Genomic DNA, 25193 nt, shown 5'->3' with positions numbered 1-25193 from the left:
TTGTGTATTATCGCTAGTTTTAGCAAAAACCTTTTGGTTCCATGACCTAAACCCAACAGGAAGTCAGATATTTAAACTTACTGTGATCTTTAGTGCTTTTTTTTTTACGTTTACAGACACGGTTCTTTAACCTGCAATCCAATCGACTTCAAATTTGATCAGTTTAATCTTAAAAACTTGACAAAGAAAAGTTGTTGAATGTTGATGTTTCGCCATGAAACAGGAAGTTGTTGTATCTCAGGTGTTCATTATCAAATGTGCCCTAAATCTAATAAGAGTCTTGGCCTGACTAGTTATAGTCATTGCCAATGCCTGTCAACGAAGGAAGTAAGCATCTTGGGACAATAATAATTGGGATAATGCCAGTTTAGTGTTGTTCCTAGAACATCCCAAGTGCGACATTGTAGGCAACTGGTTTCGGTTTCTTTCTCTTTCACCTCTCATCCAAGAGGATTCTTCTGTCAGTGAATGGAAGAAGCCTCTTGGATGAGAGGTGAAACGTCTTCAAGAAACTAAAACAAGTCTTACAATATAGCAATTTATGTTTATTACAATGACCTGGGGGACTGAGAAACTTCATCAACATGTTCCTAAAACATTATTGCAACTGACCAATCATGTTGTCGCTCCAGGACCATTATTGCAACATACTGAAAAGTTGTCCACGTCCAGACCGAACCATTAAAGCTAAAGTGGTTACGTATAGGACTCCAACCCAGGAGACAAAGGTTTATACGTGGTTAGGCTTTTGGAAGGGTTAGGGTTAGTTGTGACTGGCCAGTTGGAGCAACATGTGGGCCCATAATCATGATCGTCCTGATTTGCAGTGGCTGAAAAACTGTCTTCGTGTCCCGGCAGAAGTTTGGGACAGGGTTTGAAGAATACGGAAAGTTACAGTAAAGTGAATATTACGATGAGAAATGCTGTTGTGAAGTTTTAACCCTGCCAATGTCAGCTAACCATATTAGCATTCCCACATGGGGGAAGGCTGTGAGTCGGAATAGAAATGGGCTGGTTCAGTGAGCAGGGGGGAGTCGAGGTCCCATTCGTCTTGTCCTGTTTAAATACACTGGTTAACTCCTGCCAACAGGGAAGCCATTCAGCAAAAGGCCAAGGGCATCTGTCATGTGTTCAGCACATTGATATTGTCCCCTTCCATCTCCCTCTTTCCCCCCTCCTCTCTTCCCCTCTTTTTCCTCCATCATTTCCCCCTTCTTTGTTTATCCCTGCTTCTCCCGCTCTCCCCTCCGTCTTCCGCCTCTCCTCCTCTTCTGATGAAAGCAGTGAATATGCAGGGAACTGACATGATTAGCAGCCTCATATCCCCATGATGGATGGCGCCTGCTCCATTATTAATATAGTAAAAGCACCAACTGCCAGGTAAGAGCAATGTCAGCATCCACAATATAACGCTGTGTGCCCACGGATAATGGCGAGCACTTATTTTTATCTATGATATGCATGGGCTTCAGGCCGAGGAAGAGGAGGGGAGAGAGGGCGGCGGCGAGACGGGGGGTGCTTTCGGTTTTGCTAATTCCTGATGGTACACCGCAAAATAAACTACTCCGCTAACTCAAAGAGGGGAAATAAACGTGAAGTAACTGCGATTCTTCTAATGAAGTTTCATGCGATTGCTGGGAGAAAAAAAAAGTGAGGATGATAAAATAAAAAGGGAAATTGAATTACCAAAGAGATCATGGCACAAAGTGGGAATAAAAGCACCCGTAATAATGCTGCATGGGAACATATAAAGTGTCATAAAGCCGGGAATAAAGTTCATAGTGACCTTCGTGATATTTACTGCTGTGTAGTCAAACTTTATAGTTGGTATTTTATCTCTTGTACAGCGTTCCTTCAATTAGATTTTATATGATTTATAGTTTTGAAAGCTGCTGCAAACACATATATATATACTGCAGTTATATATTATCTATATACAAGAAGATAAAACAGCTTTGTATGTTGAGTAATATAAACATTTAAAGACTCCAAGAACTTTATACAAGGCAAATTCAGATGTTTTTTCACATACAAGTAGAAATGCACAGTGAGTTGTACCAATATTTTTCATTTTCTGTATGGTGGATTGGGTCAAGACATCAAAAAATAAGGTCATGCCCTCTGTTTTGTTTCATGAAATATGGGGGTTTTCACCTCAAATTAAATGTTTGACGTCTATATCCTACGTTGCAGAGGTGTCCGCTGCATTTAGCATGCTAACCAGCCTGAGTTGACCATGACCCAGACCCGAGGGATCGCATAAAACCATGATCTCATGGATCCAGCTGCCTCGCGAGGTGAGTTCGCCATGGGGGGTTCTTTTTAAAGTACTATGAGGGGGTGCCGGGGGACTCTGTCGGACACTTTTGAGGGGAGACAGACGCACAACCACCAGACACTGATTAAAAAGTGATGAAGTGTGAATGAATGTGGGTTTTATACTAATACATGCACATTTTTTATATTTAAATGAAATGACTGAAAACTGACTGATACAAGTCTCAGCGGATGGTAAGTATTTACGTACGAATGTGGGTCGTATTCTGAAGGGTCAGGGCGAGGTTTAGAGTCATACATGTCGGATGGATGAGCGTTTTTCATATTACTTCATATTCCTGCCAGATTTATATTCATGGGATTGTGGGGGAGGTTGCGAAAGCGCATTTAGGCAATTGTGTAGGTAGATAACATTCGGCTTTAGCGGTTCTCTGTTTCAGTTCCACGTCGGGCATCAGGCCAAAAGCCTGAAGCTGCAGGATATCCTCGCGGACGTGACCAACTTTGACTGGAGAATCAGTGGCACTGCAATCAGACTTGGTCTCGTCCAAAAAGCCACATTAAGAATGCATTAAAATAACAGGATTTATCTGTTAAATATTTTAAACTTCCACTCAGCCACGTGGAAAAAATCGCCCGTCGTGTCGTCAGCTGACCGACCTCTGCCGCGCCACACGGCAGCTGTTGTTGTTTGCATTCATGTCTCTGTCGTGTGTTTGCCTTCAAGTCCCGCTGAAAACACCGTGAGACAGAAGAGAGAGATGAGAAATAAACCAGATCGGATGTAAAGAGCAAAGGATGGGTAAAATAAAATAAAAAGGAGAAGGAGACGGGGGGAGAGGCAGAAGAGAGAGAGACGGAGTGAGTTGTGTCAAATGGATAAATGTCAGCGGGAGCTTCATCGTCCGTCTGAGCCTGAGCTCTCCCTCCCAAAATGCCATGTGTAAATCGTGTAGCCGGGGCCGTCGGCCAGCCTTCCCGGAGCACTGTAATGAGATTACAGACCTCTACAACGCTCTGTGTGTGTGTGTGTGCGTGTGTGTGTGACAGAGAATACTATTGAGCCTGTGTGGAAGTGTACAATTTCGGTGGCTTACACGGCGAGCGAGTAAAGCAGCATCACTCACACCACCCAACAAGACGTATCCAGGCAGACTTGGCTTCTTATTTACCGCACACGGTGAACTCCTCTCACCTCTCGTCACACGCGGCACGTTAAAGAGGTTTATTTTGTCAGCGCGGGTCACTTTTAATAAGACGAGATGAGCGCGTGACCTCAGGGAGACGCTCGGATCGTCTGTGTAACATCCGTCTAGAAGTCTAGAGCCACTTCTGAACACGTGGCGACGATATGGGTTCAACATGTGAGCGTCGACTCGGATTCTTCTCGGATGTCTGTGGATGTGCGAAATGTCTGGACGTCTAGCCAAAGACATCAAAGACGGGTTCAGAATCTAATATTGAATATTGAGTCCATATTTTTTGGGCTTCCAATCTTGGAACAATGGGCGTCCTGATGACAGGTTGATGACCAAAGCTGGTAGTGAATGAAGTCAGGATGGGACTCGTTTTATATTGTTTTGTCTGTATTTTCTTGTTCATTTTTATTGTTAGTCGCATTCGTACTGTCTTTTCATGTATTTGTCATTGGAAATTAGCTTCAGCTATGAATCCTGCAGTATGTGGCATCAGTTTATGCTTCATACTCGTCGCTATACATATAAACATCAAATAAATACATAACTTGTGTTGTGAAATGTCTCATTTTTGACAATATCTGATGTTTTTGACAGGAAGTTGGACCATCTTCAACTTGTTTTAGGCTACAAATCCTTCACACTTACTTCACCTTCAGCCCATAAACATGATCCCATCCTAACGCTGACTGAGTGTTTATTTACGGTGACAAAAACAACGTCTCCAACAAGATCTCAGAACATTTCAGTTGTGGTTTTGCTGTTTTCCTAACCCTAACCGAGTGGGTTTTGTGGCACCAAAAACTGACATTTATGCCGAGAAGATGAGACATCGTGGTGTTAAAAAATGTGTGTTTTTGACGAGACCTTATTTTGTTAATTTAAGCCAAAACATGATGTTTTCCTCACCCTAACAAAGACTTTCATGTGCCTAAACCCGAGCAGAGCATAAGCAAAATGTCGTGACAGGAGATATTTTTTGTGGGAAGTCGGACCATCAGCAGTCACGACCAAAGAAGGTATTTTTTTTAGCTAGAACACGATGTTTTTCTCGCCCTAACTGAGTGGTTTTAAATACCTAAACCTAACCGGAGCAGCAGGACACCCTAAAGAACCGTTAAGTTTGAACCCATCTGTGTTTTTTTGCAGAAATTTACTTTGCCAACATTTATTCTGGTGTTCAGGTTGGTGGTTGAAACCTCAGTGACAAACTTTTGGATCACACTGCCACTGACATTAAAAATACATCATAAACAAAATGTTTTTTCTCTTTGTTGTAGACATCGTTGATAAAATATAAAGGTTTAGGGAAAACATCACAAGCTACAAACACGGCTGGATAAGTTTTGTCGTGATTGTGGCGACCAAAACAGGTTTTTTTTAAACCAAAACATGATGTTTACTTCACCCTCACCAAGTTGTTTTTGTGCCTAAACAATCATAAGTCGGGACGTCTGCAGCCGTGTTTGTTGTGATGAAAAACAAGTATTTAAAGTGGTTTTGTGCCTAAAGAATGAAAATTGAACCTAAAAAAAACGCAGTTCCCAGCTTTTATTCTGGCGATTGAGTTGGTTGGTTTTAACTTTTAGGGGGTTAAACTGCCTCTGTGGCATTAAAAATATATTATAAACACTTAAAATCTTTATTATAGACATTACAAACAGCATATTTATTAATACAGCCTCAGCAGGAACACTGCAGCGGCAGTATGGGGATATTAGGCGTGATGAGTTTAATGTAAACTCATGATTAAAGCATACTGTGGGTGTTTCTGTGGGGATCTATCTTTCCTATAGTCTAATGCCTCATCCTCTCCCCCTGTAATTATAATTAAATATTTATACAGTGGAACAACACGGCAGCCTATTAATACTGTTTCCAGCTCCTGTGTGTGAGCACATGATGTTTACACCACGGCTTCTCCTCTCAGACTAGCCTTTTAGACCTTCTTCCAAATCTAATATACCCATCCATAAATAGCTCACCTATCGAGCCCATATTTGGCGTGAGCGACGTGGCGCCGGGGCCAATCGCGCTCCTCCGATCTGCCTAACCCCGCCCCCCCCGCCGCTCAAACAGCTCCCCGACCGCCCATCCGCCTTAAAACGCCGAGCCGAGGCTCTGATTGACAAACCCAAACGACGCCCCTTCGTTTAGCAGGCCCCTCCCCTCCTTTGGCTCCCCTATCAGTGTCTAGTTTGGCAACACGGATACGCATGGAGCCTCCATCACCTCCAGTCTCTTCCTTTACGCACCGCGTCCGATAATGCGCGCAGGCACAGGGACTCTACTCGCCGCATTCCCAGCCGCCGCACTTCTTCGCAATTAGCCTCCTTCTTCTGGACTAATGTGAAAGGAGTGGATGTAGAGGTGTGACACAGCCAAGACAGGAGTGCACAAAATCTCGCGTGGATCGTTCTTGTTTTCCCATCAACCCCGAGCGTCTCAGCATGGATGTCTTGGCGAACCACAGTATCTTTCAGGAACTTCAGCTCGTCCACGACACCGGCTACTTCTCCGCCATGCCCTCGCTGGAGGAAAACTGGCAGCAGGTACGTGGAAAAAAACACACACACAAAAAAACAACAACTTCGCATTATAAGCCGGCGCGCGTCCTTCATTTCAGCGCTGATGGTGATGATGATGGTGATGATGATGATTGGGCTCACATGCGCTCGGGATGCAGGCGTCAACTTTTTTTTTTTTTCCCAAACCCCACCCGAAGCGTGGATGCGTGTGGGGAGGAAAAAACAAAAAAACGAAGGAGACGCTTTTCTATCACTCATATGTGACAAATTCTCGCGGAGACGGCAAAGTGGAGGCGATGGGAGCGCACGCCGGCGCGTAATAAAGCTGTCAAATGCGATTTGGGAAGATGAAGATCCGGATCCCCATAATAGGCACTGAATTGGTCGTGAATAATACATCTGCATCCCTCAGATTACTTGAGTTGTGAACCACCACCACCACCACCAGCTCCCTTCCTCCCCCTGCCCTCCCCTCGCATGGAGAAGAAGTCCCCTCTCTAATTCATAATAGATTTGCGAACATGTCTGGCTTTGTAGCGTCTTTAAATGAAGGCAGTTGCGGGAGCTGTCACACACTCTCCCCCCCACCTTTCCGTCGTAAGTTCAGCGGGTGGATGTGGGGAGATGGGAGCGAGGGGGTATCCACGCGGCCACATGGTGATGGATGCGCACCCGGAGCCACTTTTACACGGCCATTACTGCTCTTAAAATCCCGTATCACGCATTTTCTTTCTGTTTTGTCACCGCCGAATTCAAAAGTGGGAGTCAAACTGCTAAAAAATTTTAATTACACCTGCAGATGTACTCTCTTTAACATTTACTTGAGTGAAATTGCTTAAAATCTGCTTTTTGGAGATAGGAGTCTGGCTCTCTCACCCTAATCTCCCACTTTTCCTGCCTAAATCTCATTTTAAGTGCATTTCTCGTGCATCTTTTATCAAACAACCCTTCATTTCACGTATCCGAGCACAAATAAGGGCCACCCGCATGTGCTGCTGCTGCTTCTGCTTCTGCTGATGGTGGTGCTGATGGTGGTGGTGATGATGCTCTCCATGCTGCACTTGACTGACCAGGCAAAAAAAAAAAAAAAGAGAGAGAGAGAGAGAGAGCGAGAGAGAGAAAATCATTGCATGGAAATTTGATGCCGGTATTGTTCATGCAATAGGAGCTTCAGCTTTTCCCCACTTCTCTGCTCCATGTAAGAGAGGATGGAGAGGGGGGTGAGGGAGGGAGGGAGGGAGGGGGGAGTGACAGGGGGGGAGAGGGAGATGAAGAAGAGAGAGAGAGAGGGAGAGAGAAACCGGTGCGTGACCGGCGGATCCATTCGTTGTGGCCAAGCAGCCTAATTGGCATCCTACTGTTAGCCACCGACGCATCTTTTCATAACAAGTCTCCAACTCCCTGCCTTCACTGTCAGTGGATTCTCTAAATTGCGAGGGGGGCCTGCGTGCACCATATGCAGTGTGTGTCTCTCTTCTCTCCCAGCTTCTCACCCACAGCCTGCATATCAAAATCAATACCTAATGCAAATGGAAGCGAGAGAGAGAGGAGAGAGCTGTGTGTGTGTGTGTGTGTGTGTGTGTGTGTGTGTGCTGGGAAAGCTCTTATCTGTGGAGACTGGAAATGTCAGGGTTTTTTTTTTTTTCTCTTTTGACTGTCTGCAGCCAGAAAACGTCCATTTTGGAATTAAAAAGGAAAGCACCACGAGATGTAACAGTCGCCGTCCTCGAAGCAGCCCGTAGTCCGGCGTCATTCAGCGGGAGGAAACGACGTCGTTCACACGTTTTTTTTAGAGATGAACTGACTGACCTTTCAAAAAAAACAAAGGAAGTCACACGTTTCTCACCTGAGAGCGTCTGCAGACGTACAAGAGCAGAGATGTGAGGTTGCTGCAGCTTCAGCCACTTAAATAGCACACATTTAATTTCATTTTAACAACAGAAATCTGTATTTTCACCCCAATCCTGATTTTACTCGAAGCATTTGGAGTCTTGTGTCCCAACCCCGGTCACCAGAATAAATATGGGCAATGTGCGTTTCTGCAAACCACAGATATGTTGCAACTTTACATTTCTTTAGATTCAATTTACAAAAAAAACATCTTTGTTAGGGTTAGGAAGAGATCACGTTTTGGCTTATGATACTGTTTTTGTCACCACAAACACGGCTTTAGGTGTCCGGACTTTGACACAGAGCTAGAGATTTCAGAGGTGTCATTAAACTGGTTTTGGCGTCACAAACACAGTTAAGGTGCCCCGAGTTCTTGTGAAAAATAGCAGTTTTTGTCACCACAAATACAGCTTGAGATCTCCAGACGTCTCCTGGCGACGCGCTTGCATATGTTAGAAACACAGTCCTGAACTGTGGTCACTGGCTTGCTGGCCCTCTCGCCTGTAGCTCCATCGCCGTCCCCTCCCCTTCCTGATATGTCAGTCAGCTCCGAAACATGAATTTGATATGACATGTGAACGAATCGGTGGTTTGCAGAAACACTTACTGCCAACATGTCGTCCTGGCGACTGAGCTGTGTGTGTGTGTGTGTGTGTGTGTGTGTGTGTGTGTGTGTGTCCCATCATGAATCGCTGGAGCAAATATCAAAGAACTTTATTTGGAAGGCAACCCTCCGTCGGGGATAAGAAGATTGCGCTGTGTCCGTGTGTGAGCACAAGGATTATGACTTGCCGCACACTTTGAAACCCCCCCCCGTCTCCCCCACGCCGCGCTGAGAGACGCTCTTGGCACAGCGATCCTTGTGTTCATTGTAGCAACATGAAGACGCCACCGAGCCCTCCTGAATACATGAATTATGAGTTGTGGCTCTCCTCCTTAAAAGCTCTGTCTCCAGCAGCAGCGGCAGCGGCGGCGGTGGCCTCTGTATTCCTGGCACAATTTAGAATTTGATGCTTTTATGGGGTCTGATGGCGAGATAGCAGGCCGTTGTAGTCGGCCCCTAAATGGCTCCCTGAGATGCGATGGCAAGAATGATGACTGTGTCCCCTGTTGGTGTCTGTGAGGCATGATTCAGGCGGTTATAGGGGGATGGGGAGCAGAAAAGGAGCAAAAGTGTTTTGGAGGTCTGCGTTTGAGGCCGCTATTTGTTCCATTATTGAGCCAAATTGTGCCAAACTGAACGGTGCTGTCTCGCTTCCAAATCCCAGTACAGTCGGTTGTTCAGAGCTGGAACAAACAGCAGGGCTGAGCTGGATTTGGAGGCAGGAGGCGCTGGTCATAACTCGCTCATTATATGTGGAACCCAGTTCTCCTCAAAGCGAAGTGTGCATGTGTTATTTTGCATCTTTACACCAACAGAAGCCGCTCGTTGTCTTGGCTGCGATTTCCAGCGCTTGTTAGGCTCTTTTGTCGACTGGCGTTCGCTCTGATAGAGCCTCGTTTGGCTTCCCCGCTGAGCATTTATCAGCATCTTTTGAGCATCCAGACGCTGGAACATAAGAGACAAAACATCTGGATTGGATTTCAGGCTGATATGATGGGCTTTTTCAAGCGCCTCGGGGCTCCGACGATGACGCGCCCTCCTCCGCAGCACTTGACCCTGATGGGTAGGACGTAACGGGACACCACAAATGGCTGTCTGTCATTGACCTCAGGACACACTCCATACCCTCCAACACATATATTATTCCTTAGGGTCCCAGCACACACACTCATGCACACACACACATGTAGACAGAGTGCCTGATGCCTACTCAAGCGAAATGTCTGCGCGTTGCTGCACGGTGCATTATGGGCTATCTATATGTGGCCGTGGACAGATTGCACATTTCTAAATATGGAGCAGCGTGGCTCCGGCGCGACCTCCATATGCAAGCCCTGTGCGCTCAAATGCATCCACTTACATCCAGTTCTTGCTCGGTAACACGCACATCGGCCAGGCAGCAGCAGCAGCAGCAGCAGCAGCAGCAGCAGCAGCTCCGTCTGGGGTTGGGGTTGGGAGGGGAGGAGGGGGGTACTCGCCGCGTAGAGGTGCAGGAACTTGCCGAGCACGCACATTCTCCCCGCTGCAGGGTTTCGCATTTCACAGTCCGGTGGGCACGAACTCCCCCCCCCAGGAGCGACGTACACATGCAGATAGATAGTCTAGAGAAGAGGAAAGGTGTCCCGAGGAGCAGGGGGAGGCAGAAGTCGCAGATAAATGGAGTTATTTTGTGTTTTTGGCGGAGGCCTCCGAGGGAAAAGTCGCTCCTTACGATGCTGTTAAAGCCGTGGCCCGGGCCAGAGCAGCGCCGTGACCCCTCTGTCAGCCTCCAGAGGGATCACGGCGAGGATAGAAGAAGAAGAGACAAGACGTAGAGCGGAGAATCAGCCGAGAGAACGGCGAGCGTCCATATGCATCTATACGCCGCGCAGTGCGTGTCTGCGTACGTGCACGCCGGCGCGTGTCGTGTCTCACCATGTTATGTAATCCTCAGTAGGCCACAGCTGCTTTCTCACACACAGCAGGCATGCTGGGGAGCGCAGCCAACTTGGCCCCCTCCTTCCTGTCTCCGTCCTCCTCCATCCCTCGTTCCTCCATCCTCTCTTTCTCCCCCTCTCGTTTTTTCCTGCTTTCCTCTTATAGAATTAGCACACTATGGATTTTTTGATCTCCGCAGGGCTGTTGTGTAAGCTCGGTACTCGTGCGTTTTCCCCAACGCCGTACCTGGCAGGTGACGACGTCCCCCCCTCCCTCCCAAGTTGCTTTTCTTTGCTCCAGCAAGGAGAGCAAATGAGTTTAGGCTACTGAATCTTGTATTTCCTGTCCAGGAAGGAAGCTAAAATAACCCGACCCGTTAAAACACACACCTCATATCTCCTCCGTGACCTTTCACTCGCTGCTGTTTGATGAAATTTTATGCAAATTAAAATTAAATCAATCCTGTAACGGGCACAGTTCAGTATCCTGCGAGCAGGCGGAGGAAGGACAAACTGGGACCTAATCTTATTTGTCTCAAAAGAGCTCCCGGTAGCGTCTTCGTTCCGCGCCTGCGGCTTTATTAAAATGTCACATCAACTCGGAGATGTGGAATTCCTGAAATGAAGTTTGGACGCTCTCCAAAGAAAAATGTAGTTAATTCCTTTTAGTTTAACTGACATCTGGTCCCGTTTGAACAAAGCCGCTCAAGATGCGATGGCAGGAAAAGTAGTGCTAAAAAGTAGTGGTATCAGCAATCGCTCCTAATAGTTCGCTTAACTCATATTATACACCAGCACTCTTTTACAGCTGCAGTTAATTCCCAGAAATCCTCAAAGTTCCCCCCCGATGAGCCCGTGCTACCTCATGACGCTCAGATGCCGAATATGAAATTGATTTCTCGCAGCGTTGTTTTGCTCGCCTCTAACCCGATAGCAGTCAGAAGATCTTGAAGATGGATGCCAAGTAGAATCTATTTGACACGGCCCGGCCCGTGACGCACCGAGGCTTGAAAGGAAGCCTTTGTGTGCCGGTGCACAATGCAGCATCTCTGCTGGATGCTTCTAAGTGTTTCACAAGGTTATTACTCAATTCAGCGACCCACGGAAAAGATGCACGTCTGTTTACAGGGCAGGAGGGAGAAAGAAAAGAGAAACAGGTGCACCGCATGTCGTAGTTTTACCTTAAATTGGCAGGATATTCTCTGGAGATTGGGATTTGATTTCATGCAGGTGCACAGGTTTGTGGATGTTGTGTAATGAGATGTGCAAGCGACCCCCTGACCCAGTAACATCCATTCCTCCGTAAGAGCGCTTAGTGAACTCTGCCACCTCTGTCTCATCACTCAGGCAGCTGAGAGGCGATTGCCAGTGATAGGTGCCTGCTACTGCTTTATGGGCGTTGATGAAAAGGTTGGAGGCGCTGATGAAAGAGAGGACGGCGGAGGAAGTATTCATTTGTCTGACGCTCCGGTGACTGGCCCCGTCAGAGATAGAGGGAGAGGGGTGAGAGGCAGAGGAGGTGTCAGCGCTGGTGAGGAGAAAAAAAAAAAGGCAGCAAAAACTGGGGGGGGAGGGAGGGAGGAGGCGAGGAGGTGAGGAAGCGGGGGAGTGAGAGGGAGCGTGGTGAACAAGCACATCTTTATGTATGGCTTCCGTCTGCAAAACGCTCTGCCACCCCAGGTTTGATTAACAGTGAGAAGAGGAGCCAGTCATTTTTTTCGCCTCACACCAGCACACATGGCTTGGCAATGACTTTCACATCATTTGAGGCGAAATCGGGAAGCCGTTACAGCACCTTACAGTGATCCGACATGCTTCGCTGCTGCCATCCGGCTTGGCAACCGCAGGGAGAAAAGAGAAAGGAAGAGAAGTCTCAGGCACTCGCTTTATGCTTTGGAATCACCACCGATTCTCTCTCTCTCTCTCTCAGTCTCTCTCTGTGTCTCTTTATCTCGCGACTCTCTCTTGCTCTGTTTCTCTTTGACAAACTCTGAGAAGACGAAGTCACAGCTGCCTTGTTTGATTTGCCCTGCTCTAACCCCCATTTTAAGTCAGTCTCGCTGCAAAAAAAAAATAAAAATGAAAAAACAAAAAAAAGTTGAACTCCGGAGAGTTATGCAATCAAAATTTGGCACAATGCTGCATAAAAGGCTCTTGCACACACAAAAGCGTGACGCAAGTAAAACGGCATGAAGCTGCTGGTGGCATCGTTGCACCGAAAGTATTTACATGTATTATAATGCAAATTTCACACCACTCCTCCAGGTTTTTTAATAAAGCTTTGCACCTCATTTATCATGTAAATAATAGACTTAAAGCAATAGTTTGAAACAAGTGTTCCCTTCCCTTGCTCAGAGCGGGGACCCAGAAAAACCTGAAAGAACTGGTGCGTGACAAAGGCCGACTGTTGCATCTGTCTTTGAACACACCGCAAAGACTGCAGCTGTATGTTCTGTGACTGCATGAGGGGAAGTAACTCTCCATACCTCCAGGTGTGGAAGTGAATAAAACACTCCTAATCAAGATTATGGCTGATAAAAGTTGCAAATGCTTGGTCTCTTGGTTGTGGAAGAAGTGAAAGTAAGGATACTTGATGGCCAACTTGTACCAGTGGGTCAACGATGACCCGATGTTGTTCCTTGATCAGCTATCATTTGGGTTTGTCAAGGCCCTCAGATGAGGAATGATATCGAAATCATTTCTCCCCATTGAACCCATGTGACGGCTAGCTTAGCTTAGCATTAAGACTGGAAACGGAGGGAAACAGTTAGCCGGGCTCCGTCTAAAAGCAACCTCCAAAATAAACTTTGAAAGACTCATCTGTCTGGGGATCTGACTGTGTTTGTTGGAGGCAAACAATAAGGGGATTCTTCATCGATGCTAACGTTGCTATGTAGCTCTTAGCACATTTGACATTGCTTGTTACCATGCTGGCATCTCTTTTTCATTCAGTGATTTTGTCTTAATAACTGCCATGAATCACTTTATGCAGAGGAGCCTTGGGTATGTAAGGGCATCAGTGGTAATCAGCTCCTCCCTATCTTCCCCCTGGACCCCGATGTGTTTAATCTTCCAGCCTGCTCACATATTTGTAAATCCATTGGCTCTAATAATGGTCACACATTAGAGTTGTGTCCAGGCATTTTATAGCCCTCACTGGCTGTGACATACCAAGCGTTACATCCCATCTTACTGCCTACCTGTTGCTAGGCAGCCTTGGCAAGCAGGAGGACCAGCTTTGGCCTATTTGTTTGTTTAGCTGTCAGTCTGGGAAGGCTAATCCCACCTCGAGGGACTCCTAGCCATCCAGAAACCAGGGATCCAGCCATGTGGACCATCTCACTCCAAAGATCGAGTGAGAGGAAGGGGGGGAGAGAAAGAGATGGAAGGCGGAGAGAGACAAGGGCAATTTGCCCTGAGTAAACACCGCTGCTTGTTGTTGTCATCCGAAGCCAGTCATCAATCACGGCCATGGGCTCTTGGTGGTGACAGCCGCAAGGACGCGCCGCTGTGCTCTGAAACCGGTTGGATAGTTTATAAAGCAACACGGTCACTGCTGAAGATCACAGTGTCCAACGCTGGCCTTGTTGACTATCTGGGAAAGTGTGCTTTCTAAAAGGTTGTTATCTCGACTTCGGGGTGTCACAGAGTTCAGCAAAGACGTAACAATGTCAGTTATCGGCTTTCAGAAGGGGTGTGCGCTTGACTTTTTACCGCTGTGTTATGTAAGTGGCGGCAAATTTGTGTGGAAGCCTCCATGCAGTCATGTGTGTGAGTGCGCTTTACATGCCGTCTTCATCGCTCAACTGCGGTTGTCCAACATGCAAATCCGGTGGTGATTTTTTCCACCTGCTGTGGCTCGCTGCTCAACACGCCATCCACCTGGTTGGCCAGCATAGATTTCTCTTTTTGTATCTTTTGGCGTGATCACATTCGCTTTTCTGCTTTGAAGTGATTTACCACAACCCTTCACACTTGTTGAGCACGATATTAGCAGGAAAATGTAAAAATAGGGGAGGCAATTCTGGAGAAAGTTCAAACTCTGAGCATCAGTATTTGATGAGCCAGAGATAAAACTCAACAATCAACTCTAGAATCACCTTCTTTATCTTTAACGTATTAAAACTAGATTCAAACAACACAAGGCCACAAATTAAGGTCATAAACAAGGACCCACCTTTGTTGAAAATGTACCAAACTGTGCAAATTTGCAGTAAATCAAATTACCACAATCTTATTTTGGGGGGGGGGCTTGGGGGCCTGGAAGTAATCCAGCCTTGCATAGAGTAACTTGGATAAATAAGCTTAGTCATGTTTCATAAAATATGACATACTGCTATTAGTTTTGGTCCAAAAAACACATTTCAAGCTATAATTTTGATCTTATTGTAAATCTATTTGAAACCAGGCATACGGACTCAGCTGGGCGGTCAGAACCAGATAAAGGATGTTTTCCATTGTCAGCAGCAGATGCTAAATTCACTGGAAGATTAAACTGGGTCCCAAATTACCCTTAAGACACTGGTATCTTCCGCCAACTGGGTACGTCATGTAGTTTCAGTCATTCCGAGCGCCTGCGGGGCGAAGTTGTCTGAATAAGATACGACTTGTATCCTCAAAGCCGGGCAGATTCAGCTTGAATTGGGATTAGTCTATATGTCACAGCCTGAAAGCGCAATTTTTCACGAGGAGAAATATTATTTTGACGTGCAGCCTCGGCAAAAAAAAAAAAAAAGAAAAAGGCTGTATAAGTGTCAAAGTAGACAGACAGAAGGGGTGAGGAGATTTTGCACCCTGCTTAACTCCTCGAACGGCCTGGGAAGTGCCCTTCTGTGATTTAATGAGACCTGTGGGAAGAGCCATTCATCAGCGTGACAGCGCACCTCTGTTTCCCATTGTTCGGTTCTGGTATGTGAGGGGAGCAGTGTGTGTTTTAGCCTTAATGATGGGCTGGCAACCCTTTGATTAGATGAATCTCCTGGTGCTAATTAAGATTTTGGGCTGCCAGAAGACATCTGTGTTTATGCCTTCCTTCCTCTGTCTCTGCCTGTATATACTGTACTTGCATTTGAGTGTATGTGTGTGTGTGTGAGCAGTTTACAGGATGTGTTTGGTGATTTTGATATTTTTGTCTGAAGTGGGAGTTTTGGTGGTTAGTTGTGGGCTGACGTAAGCGCCGAGCCTCGGGCAGAGACACTGCTGTGCTGTTTTCAAACAACTCCGGATGCAACTCCCTGAAAAAGGGGATTTCTTGGAGGTAGAAAGATGGTCATCTGTGCACAAAATCTGTCTGCAAAGTACAAACATTTGGACTTGTTTCCCATCTGAATCACTTTGCACCTTCACGCCGATCTAAAGTCAGGTGACATTTTGCAGTCCATGAAATATTTCTGGAGCTTCACAGCAAAACAGTGTTGCAGTGTTCTCCAAACAGCTTGTTTCAAAAGGTTAGAAAACATAAAATGGCTCCATACAGCTCATCAGGTGTAATCCAAGTCTCTTGAATCCCTGAGAGACCAAAATTGATTTTTATAAAGACTTCATTTACACCCTCCACATAAGGTCAAGGTCTGGTTAGGGTTAGGAAGAAAAACCATTTCATAAAAGATCACCTTTTGCTTAAAATACCCTGTTTGGTCACCACAAAGACAGCTGCAAAATGTCTCAACAGAAGCTGAAGTTTCTTCAGTTTTGTTGGTGGAAGTGGTCACAAAAAGTAGTGTCATCTCCATGATCTCCCCTCGGTGTCATGCCACCAAAATCTGCTCCTCCTCCTCATGAATCTTGGAGACCATTGACCATCGTCGAACAACCACTTCACATCTGCAGCCAGTGTTTCGGGGCTTGGGGTGTTTTTGGGTTTGCATCCTCTTCCTTGCTTCACTTCACAATCATCCCCAGACGACGTCCGCCATCTACCTCGGTTTACTCTCCAAAAACTGTCGAGACTCACAAGACTGGCCGGTACTTCTTACAAACGGAAAACAGAATGATTCCAGCAATGATTCCGACTTTAATCCCGTCCCCTATAGGGATGATAACATGACACACACTGTGGAAGCGTTTGATACGACTCGTATCCCAGTAAGATTCACAGCCTCCTCTATTATCTCCTCATGTGAAGTGCAATAACTTCCATTATTCAGTGCTAAATCAATAAAAAAAACAAAACTATCCATATGGGGATCTGTGGTACAAATCTTAACAAATACCAGTTTGAGACTTAAAAACATTTAAGAATCCCCGCTGAAGATGTTTTTCCCCGTCTTTTTAACTAAACTGATGGTGTCACATAAATGTTTCACTACCCAATTCCCCCTCGCGCACTTTTTCGGGGGAGGAAAATTTGATAACTTATGCTAAAAAGAGCGAAGGCATCCCCACTCTCTCTCTCTCTCCCCCCTCCACCCTTCCTCAAATCACTCCTCTCTGCGAGCATATGTGTGGCTAGACAGCGCAGCGTCCCGCTCTCCAGTTTACTGCTGCTGTATGTGTTATTCAGTCTTTTTGCCCCAGATATTATTTCATTGTAAAATGATGCCAATTAGTAAAGCCAGTCGCCGGTGGCTGTGGTCTGGCTTCTTCGTCGTTCCGGCGGGGAAAGTTATTTGGGTCGGCAGCTATTTTCGGCCTGTGATGTTGCCAGGAATACTTCAGGGAGCAGCCACTGTTTTATAAGAGAGCACATCAATAATTTTCATTGGTGTATGTGTGTGTATGTGTGTGTGTGTGTGTGTGTGTGTACAGGCGGGAAAAAGAAAAAAAAAGACGACACGGAGAGCTTCACAAGCAGAGTTTATTGGGTTTATGTGCGTGTGTTTATACCTGCGAGGAAAGCGTCTGGATGGTTCAGCGGAGCAGGTGTTGTGTATACTCTTCATGTGTGGGTCCACGTGCGCTCGCCAGCATTTCTCAGTGTCGCGACCTCCCATTAATTTAAAGCACGTTCATTTGCGCACCTTTTCAAACCTTCAACCCCCTCCGAATCTCGCTGCGGCTTTTCTTCCCAGCTTCGGCCTTTTGCCCTGCGTTCACCTGCTCCAACACACTGAATGCTCAGCTGGTGTGTCAGCAGACACACACACACACACTCGCATACAGCTGAATAACACCTTTCTTAGTGCGTCTAACCGCTCACAGCTGAGCGGCCGTACATTGTCAGGATGAAATTGGGGTGAAAAGTCCTCGCACTCCGCTTACGCTTCCCCCGCTGAAAAGCCAGCCGCTCGGCACGGAGGGTGAACAGGTTCAGCCTGCTGCGCTGCCTCCGCCCATCCTCGTCCAACCTAAACTCTCTCTCTCTCTCTTCACCGCTCTCCCTCCACCCTATCTCTTGGAGGACAGCCCACAGCAGCGGCGGTGGCGAAGAGACGTCTTTCAATATTTTAAGCGGCTTGGCCTAATCTTTGTCGCTCAGGTTTGTTTTGAAAGCGCCGCCGTGGGAATAAAGACGGAGAGCGACGGCAAAACAGTGTTGCAGTGTTCTCCAAACAGCTTGTTTCAAAAGGTTAGAAAACATAAAATGGCTCCATACAGCTCATCAGGTGTAATCCAAGTCTCTTGAATCCCTGAGAGACCAAAATTGATTTTTATAAAGACTTCATTTACACCCTCCATGTAAGGTCAAGGTCTGGTTAGGTTGAGGAAGAAAAACCATTTCGTAAAAGATCACCTTTTGCTTAAAATACCCTGTTTGGTCACCACAAAGACAGCTGCAAAATGTCTCAACAGAAGCTGAAGTTTCTTCAGTTTTGTTGGTGGAAGTGGTCACAAAAAGTAGTGTCATCTCCATGATCTCCCCTCGGTGTCATGCCACCAAAATCTGCTCCTCCTCCTCATGAATCTTGGAGACCATTGACCATCGTCGAACAACCACTTCACATCTGCAGCCAGTGTTTCGGGGCTTGGGGTGTTTTTGGGTTTGCATCCTCTTCCTTGCTTCACTTCACAAGTCATCCCCAGACGACGTCCGCCATCTACCTCGGTTTACTCTCCAAAAACTGTCGAGACTCACAAGACTGGCCGGTACTTCTTACAAACGGAAAACAGAATGATTCCAGCAATGATTCCGACTTTAATCCCGTCCCCTATAGGGATGATAACATGACACACACTGTGGAAGCGTTTGATACGACTCGTATCCCAGTAAGATTCACAGCCTCCTCTATTATCTCCTCATGTGAAGTGCAATAACTTCCATTATTCAGTGCTAAATCAATAAAAAAAACAAAACTATCCATATGGGGATCTGTGGTACAAATCTTAACAAATACCAGTTTGAGACTTAAAAACATTTAAGAATCCCCGCTGAAGATGTTTTTCCCCGTCTTTTTAACTAAACTGATGGTGTCACATAAATGTTTCACTACCCAATTCCCCCTCGCGCACTTTTTCGGGGGAGGAAAATTTGATAACTTATGCTAAAAAGAGCGAAGGCATCCCCACTCTCTCTCTCTCTCCCCCCTCCACCCTTCCTCAAATCACTCCTCTCTGCGAGCATATGTGTGGCTAGACAGCGCAGCGTCCCGCTCTCCAGTTTACTGCTGCTGTATGTGTTATTCAGTCTTTTTGCCCCAGATATTATTTCATTGTAAAATGATGCCAATTAGTAAAGCCAGTCGCCGGTGGCTGTGGTCTGGCTTCTTCGTCGTTCCGGCGGGGAAAGTTATTTGGGTCGGCAGCTATTTTCGGCCTGTGATGTTGCCAGGAATACTTCAGGGAGCAGCCACTGTTTTATAAGAGAGCACATCAATAATTTTCATTGGTGTATGTGTGTGTATGTGTGTGTGTGTGTGTGTGTGTGTACAGGCGGGAAAAAGAAAAAAAAAGACGACACGGAGAGCTTCACAAGCAGAGTTTATTGGGTTTATGTGCGTGTGTTTATACCTGCGAGGAAAGCGTCTGGATGGTTCAGCGGAGCAGGTGTTGTGTATACTCTTCATGTGTGGGTCCACGTGCGCTCGCCAGCATTTCTCAGTGTCGCGACCTCCCATTAATTTAAAGCACGTTCATTTGCGCACCTTTTCAAACCTTCAACCCCCTCCGAATCTCGCTGCGGCTTTTCTTCCCAGCTTCGGCCTTTTGCCCTGCGTTCACCTGCTCCAACACACTGAATGCTCAGCTGGTGTGTCAGCAGACACACACACACACACTCGCATACAGCTGAATAACACCTTTCTTAGTGCGTCTAACCGCTCACAGCTGAGCGGCCGTACATTGTCAGGATGAAATTGGGGTGAAAAGTCCTCGCACTCCGCTTACGCTTCCCCCGCTGAAAAGCCAGCCGCTCGGCACGGAGGGTGAACAGGTTCAGCCTGCTGCGCTGCCTCCGCCCATCCTCGTCCAACCTAAACTCTCTCTCTCTCTCTTCACCGCTCTCCCTCCACCCTATCTCTTGGAGGACAGCCCACAGCAGCGGCGGTGGCGAAGAGACGTCTTTCAATATTTTAAGCGGCTTGGCCTAATCTTTGTCGCTCAGGTTTGTTTTGAAAGCGCCGCCGTGGGAATAAAGACGGAGAGCGACGGCGTCCCCACCTCCTGTTTGCACGGCCTCGGATGCGCAGAAAGTCGCCGGGATGCACACACTCTTGCGTAACAAAAAAAAGACGCGGCGACACGTCTGCGACCCTGAGCTAATCCACCTTGGCCTTGCGAAGACTGTGCCACTGACCCGCTTTTTTCCGCTGCTCGCGCTTGTTTTCTTACCGCTCGCTCGTGACGCACACCCTCTTCGGAGTTTGTGCTCGCCAGGCCCCTGAAACTGTGGGCCCCCCTAACAGGCCATTTTAAGTGTCTCGCAACACCTGCACGGCAGTAGGAGGGTAAACACTGACTCGAAACAGAGGTGGCTTCTTATTCAGCCGTGGAGAAGCATGCAAGAATGAACCATTCTGGCTCTTATCAGCGAGGGCACGGCACCACAGTTGCACTTCACGCTTTTGTGGACGTGATTGGGGTACCGAGCGGCCCTGTTCTGACTGGCACTGTATGAGGAGGAAGCAGAGTTTTTCCGCTCCACTGTTCCCTTTATCTCTCCCCCTCTGTTATTTTCGGCTCTCCTCCCCTCTCTCTTTCTCTTTTTTTTTCTCTCTCCGCCGCTCGCCGCTCTTTTGTTTCTCCGTGCCTTTTCCAGCCAAGGCCCCATTCTCTTGCCCCGTCATTGTGTGCGGTAATGAAGATTAGCCAGCCTGCCGCACACAATGGGGTCCCCACATCCGGAGCGCAGACTCCCCAAATCCTGCCGCAAGCTGCTAACCCCGGTGTAAAACCTCTGTTGTCGCCGACCCCCTCCATCCAAACAACCCCCGCCCCTGCCTTTCCACACATATATACATGTTCTGGTTCATCCACACACACACAAACACGAGCGATACTCACTCTGCCGTGCTGAAAGCGAATGGCTGAAATGTCTCCTGATTAGATTAGGATGGTTGTGACAGCTGAGAGGGAGCGCTTGGCGACTCATACGCCGATAAACAGCAGCTCACCCAAATCCAGTTAAAGAGAGACAGAGTTCCCCTCCCCAGCGAGTGCAACACGGCTCCAGTCCTTGGGATTATACCCCCCCCTCTTCCACCCTCTCCTCTCCCTCCATCTCTCTCTCTCCTCCTCACCCCATCCTCCATCCCCTGCTATTCTCCCCAATCTCATCCTCCTCTCCATCATTCGTCTTCCTCGGTCTCGAGATGCCCCTTCTTCTCCTCCTCTCGATCCTATTTCACCCTCACCTCTCCCGTCCTCGTCTTAATACCAGAACAAAGGCGTTTTCCACACTTTGTCACAAGCTATTTAGATGGAGCGGCAGAGGTCTTTATACGCGCCGTGCACTTGTTGTATCCTGAGCCTAAGACCTCGTAATAACGTCTGTATCGCTCTCAAGGTCGGCAGATCTCCGCGAGTTCAACCTGTGTAGTTGTAGAGAGGACGCGAGTGCAGCTTTGTCTGAAAGGAAAGATGGATTATTCAAATGTGACAGCAGGTTCTTCTTTTCTTTTTATCGTAGGAGGAAATTACTGTCCCAAATGTATGCACAGGGAAGTCAAATACCCGTATGTCAAGTTACCTCATACGGGGCACCCTTCAATATGCAGTATAATCCCACATTTTGGGAAATAATGCCAACATTTTTTTGATGATACCACCCTAATATCTCTCCCTTAACTTGGAGCTAAAATATGCTATTTTAGATTAGCATAAAGGCTGGAAATAGGGGACACAGCTCTGTCCAAAAGTCACAAAATCTGCGAACCAGCACCTCCAAAGCTCTCTAATCAACATGTTATATCCTGTTTTGCTTAATCTGCCGCAGCGGGATATGTGTTGGACTAATTCCTCACCAGAAGCAGTGACTTCTGGAGTCTCTGTTGGCGGCTATCTTACTTTTGATTTCTAGACTCTTCTGAGATTTCGGCCTTATATGCACAGCTGCTGCGCTGACCTCCAGGTGATTTTTTCTGCCTCGCATCAATTTGTTTGCTAAACGTGACCTCCAACATGTCTTTAATCACCGATTTGTGTAAAGGAGTTCTTCGTCCCGGCGCCTTGTGTTGCGTTATTGGGCGACAGAGGGGAGGTCCCCGGGTGTCGGCGATGATGTGGACGCGTGCTTTCTGTTGTGTCTGCTCCGGGAAAGCAATGGGAAATGTCTTTGCGCTCCATTAAGCAGAGGTCACCAGGGTTTTTTTCGGTGCTCTGAGTGCTCCATCATTGTTGCTTTCCCCGCTAGATGAAAGGTTCTTTGAAGACCCCATCACACGCAAACACACATCCACGTGTCGCGGAAAACCTCCGCTAACTGAGGGTTTATGTGCCGAAAATGAAAAAACCTGAACCTCAAGTTTTCTGCAGACGAAAACAGGGTTCAATGCCCACGTCCGAAGAACTGAGCGCTGATTTGAAATGACAGCTTAACTGCCTTTATAAAGTAAATCCAACAAAAACAAAATTGCATTCGAGTGCCCGAGTGTCTGTTGGGCGCATCCATCCAAACTGAAATTGACTGCGTGTGAAGGAGGTGTCAGCTTTACAACCAAATGTGCATTATTCCCTCAAACTCCGTCAGCAAATCGTGATTTAACAACTGGCAGTGTCTGTTATCAGCTTGAAGCCCGCACTGTGTAAAAGCGCCTCGAGGTGCTGCGTCGCCAGGCTTTGACGGAGGGTCTGACGGCGGCCCTGATTATTACTGTGAGGCTAATGTCGTCTGATAAGGCCATGTGTGTAATTAAGCTGTTTCCGCGGAGCGTTATCTGAAGCTAGGTGAGGCTCGGCTGCCTGGAGAGATGGAGCTGTTAGTCAGTGAGGAGGAGGAGGAGGAGGAGGAGGAGGACTGTCTCTTCCTCTCTTCCTCCTCTAAGCTGCAAAGTCAATTTTTTTTTCTGCTTAGGTAGGAAGACTTCACCCTTCACCCCTCTCTCTACACTTTCCTCTCCTAATCTGAATCTTCATGTGGCTTGTACCGAGCCCTGTTTCTTCATTTTTCACCTGTCTGCCTGTCTCCTCCTCCTTCTTCTCTCTGGGATTCAGATGAATTAGCTGTGTCTCTGCCCTGCAGCTCTATCTCTTTGTGTCTCTGCTCCCTCCGTCTCTCCGGAGCCCCCGTCGGGGCACCAGGAGCTCTAAGATCCCTCCTGGCCAAACGCTGCACCCCCTGCCGCTCTCTCCGCTGAGAGTAACAGGGTGAAGCGAGGCTGCTGTGCTATTCAGATCAGCGTCGAGGGGGAAAAAAATGAAGCACTATCTCCCCTTCCCCTCCTCCAGGCCGCCGTAGGCAGGTTCCTCCTGCTCGGCTGGGACCAGCCGACGACGCCATGCTTCTCTCCAAGGAGTCTGAGATCTGGGGGCCGGAGCTCTTAGTGGAAGGAGCAGAAACCCTGAAGGGCAGCTTAGAGGGGAGGGAGTGCTTTTTCTGAGATTTCGGGTGGGGCTGCTGTGTAAGTATTGCTCGGTGAAGCTATAGATTACCGTCTCTGTCAGCTGCGACGGCCACCGCTGATGAGCTCCAGCGCGGTATCATTTCGTATCGATTAGGCACTGCGACGCAAACACACAAAGGCTGTTGGCGAGATGGCCACTGCCTAGGGCCACTGGTCATTTAGCTGTCACCTCAAAGTGATGGCTTGGCCCGGCTCACCCAGATCAATGGGAGACACGGGCCCCTATAACACACTATGGCAGGATAACACATGTGCATAGACACACTCGCGCACACACCCCGTGAAAGAGCGCTCTCCGGATTAAGTGCCTGCCCAAAGTTTTCCCCTTCGATAAAAGTGCCAAGTGTGTCGCTGAATTACAAACAGCAATCACAAAGACGGCTGTAAACAAAGTCAGTAAAGTGCAGAAGTGAGTCATAAAAAATGAAATCAAAAGAATAAGAAAGGAAGAGGGAGACAATCTGGTGCCAGTGTGAGTACTGATGTAACTGTTGTCAGCCTCACCTCGAGCATAAAACTGATTAATTCTCAGAGGGGATTTTAATCAGAGCTGCTATCGCTTTGTTCGCGCCCCGTGACTCAAAACCGAAGCCGCTCTTATTTCCTGCGACCGATGACAATGTGCGATTTGAATAAAAGCACACAACAAGCAATAAACAAGGCTGTCAGTTAAATGTGAAACAACAAAAGGGAAGAGAAGAGAGGCGAAGCTGCCGGAGAAGCCAAACGTTAATTCATCCGTGGCTTGAATGTTACTCACTTTTAAAATGAGTAATCAAACCCCCTGCCAGAAAAAAAAACAAAACGTCCCAAGCAAGTAATCAAAATGTCGTGTTGCGGCTGAAAAGGAATCTTTTTCCAATTTGTGGGAGATGGTGACGACAATCAAAAGTGCATTTTGCGCGCCCGCCACGCAAACACACAACAACTTACAACAAGAGGACGCTGCAGGCATGAACACGACTCCTGCTGCACCGGAAATAAAGGAGTCGTTTGACCATTTTATGAATATGTTAATCACTTTCTTGCTGAGATTTGAAAGAGAAAATCAATACCGCTCTCATGTGTGCGCTCTGCATATGAAACTGGAGGCAGCAGCCAGTTAGCTTAGCCTAGCGTGAAGACTGGAAACAGCGGGAGACAGCTAACCTGGCTTTGTCCAAAGGTCCTCCAGCATGTAACCAGACAAGAAATATCGTGCCAAATAACTCTCTGCTACACGGATGTTGGGTTTGGCAGGTATAATTTGGGTGAAAGAAAATAGCGCCTACCTGAAATTGCTCACAGTAAGGTCTGTGGATTATCTTGAGTAACTGGCTCATGATTTCTGGAAAGAGAAAGAATTTTTTTGACGAGGGACAACGTGAACTGTCCCCAGATTAAACATGATATTCACTGATTCTTAGAGTGGCTGGTAGTCGGATTTTGTTGCTTTCGGAAAGAGCAAGGCTCGCTGTTTTCCCCCTGTTTCAAGTCTTTATGCTAAGCTAAGCTAAGCTAAGCTAACCAGCTGCTGGCTGCATCCTCCCACACTGATGTGAGCGGCGTTAAGCTTCTCATTAACTCTTGTCACGAAAGTGATTAAAATAAAAATACACTTTATCCACAATGTTGAACTGTCTCCTTACAGATGACACACAAAGGACCTTTGTTATAATTCAGCAAGAGGTTTTTTTCCAACAAAATAATTAAAGTATTAACGGAAATCTAGATTCATAATCTAGATCTCGAGGCAAAAAAAAAAAAATGATTTCAATATTTTGCTTAATGATGCGACCCTGCTGGGAAGGTGCTGCAGGGAATCATGGGTCATCCTTAAAAAGATGTGACAGCGCCCCCCCCATCCT

General features: G+C 47.1%; 1 protein-coding gene across 1 annotated transcript in view; it reads left to right on the top strand.

The window, feature by feature from the left end:
• Positions 1-5632: 5632 nt before the first annotated feature.
• The window catches only part of LOC115577190 (Krueppel-like factor 7), a 46275-nt gene continuing 26714 nt past the window's right edge, over positions 5633-25193 (top strand). The window contains exon 1 of the mRNA XM_030410112.1: positions 5633-6025. Within this exon, the coding sequence (XP_030265972.1) occupies positions 5924-6025 (102 nt within the window). The 5' untranslated portion in view covers positions 5633-5923. The remainder of the gene's footprint in view (positions 6026-25193) is intronic.

The sequence above is a fragment of the Sparus aurata genome, chromosome 24 (genome assembly GCF_900880675.1).
Source record: "Sparus aurata chromosome 24, fSpaAur1.1, whole genome shotgun sequence".
In the NCBI taxonomy this organism is placed as follows: Eukaryota; Metazoa; Chordata; class Actinopteri; order Spariformes; family Sparidae; genus Sparus; species Sparus aurata.
The sequence above is the reverse complement of the archived record's forward strand: the minus strand, read 5'-3'. Positions and strand labels throughout refer to the sequence as shown.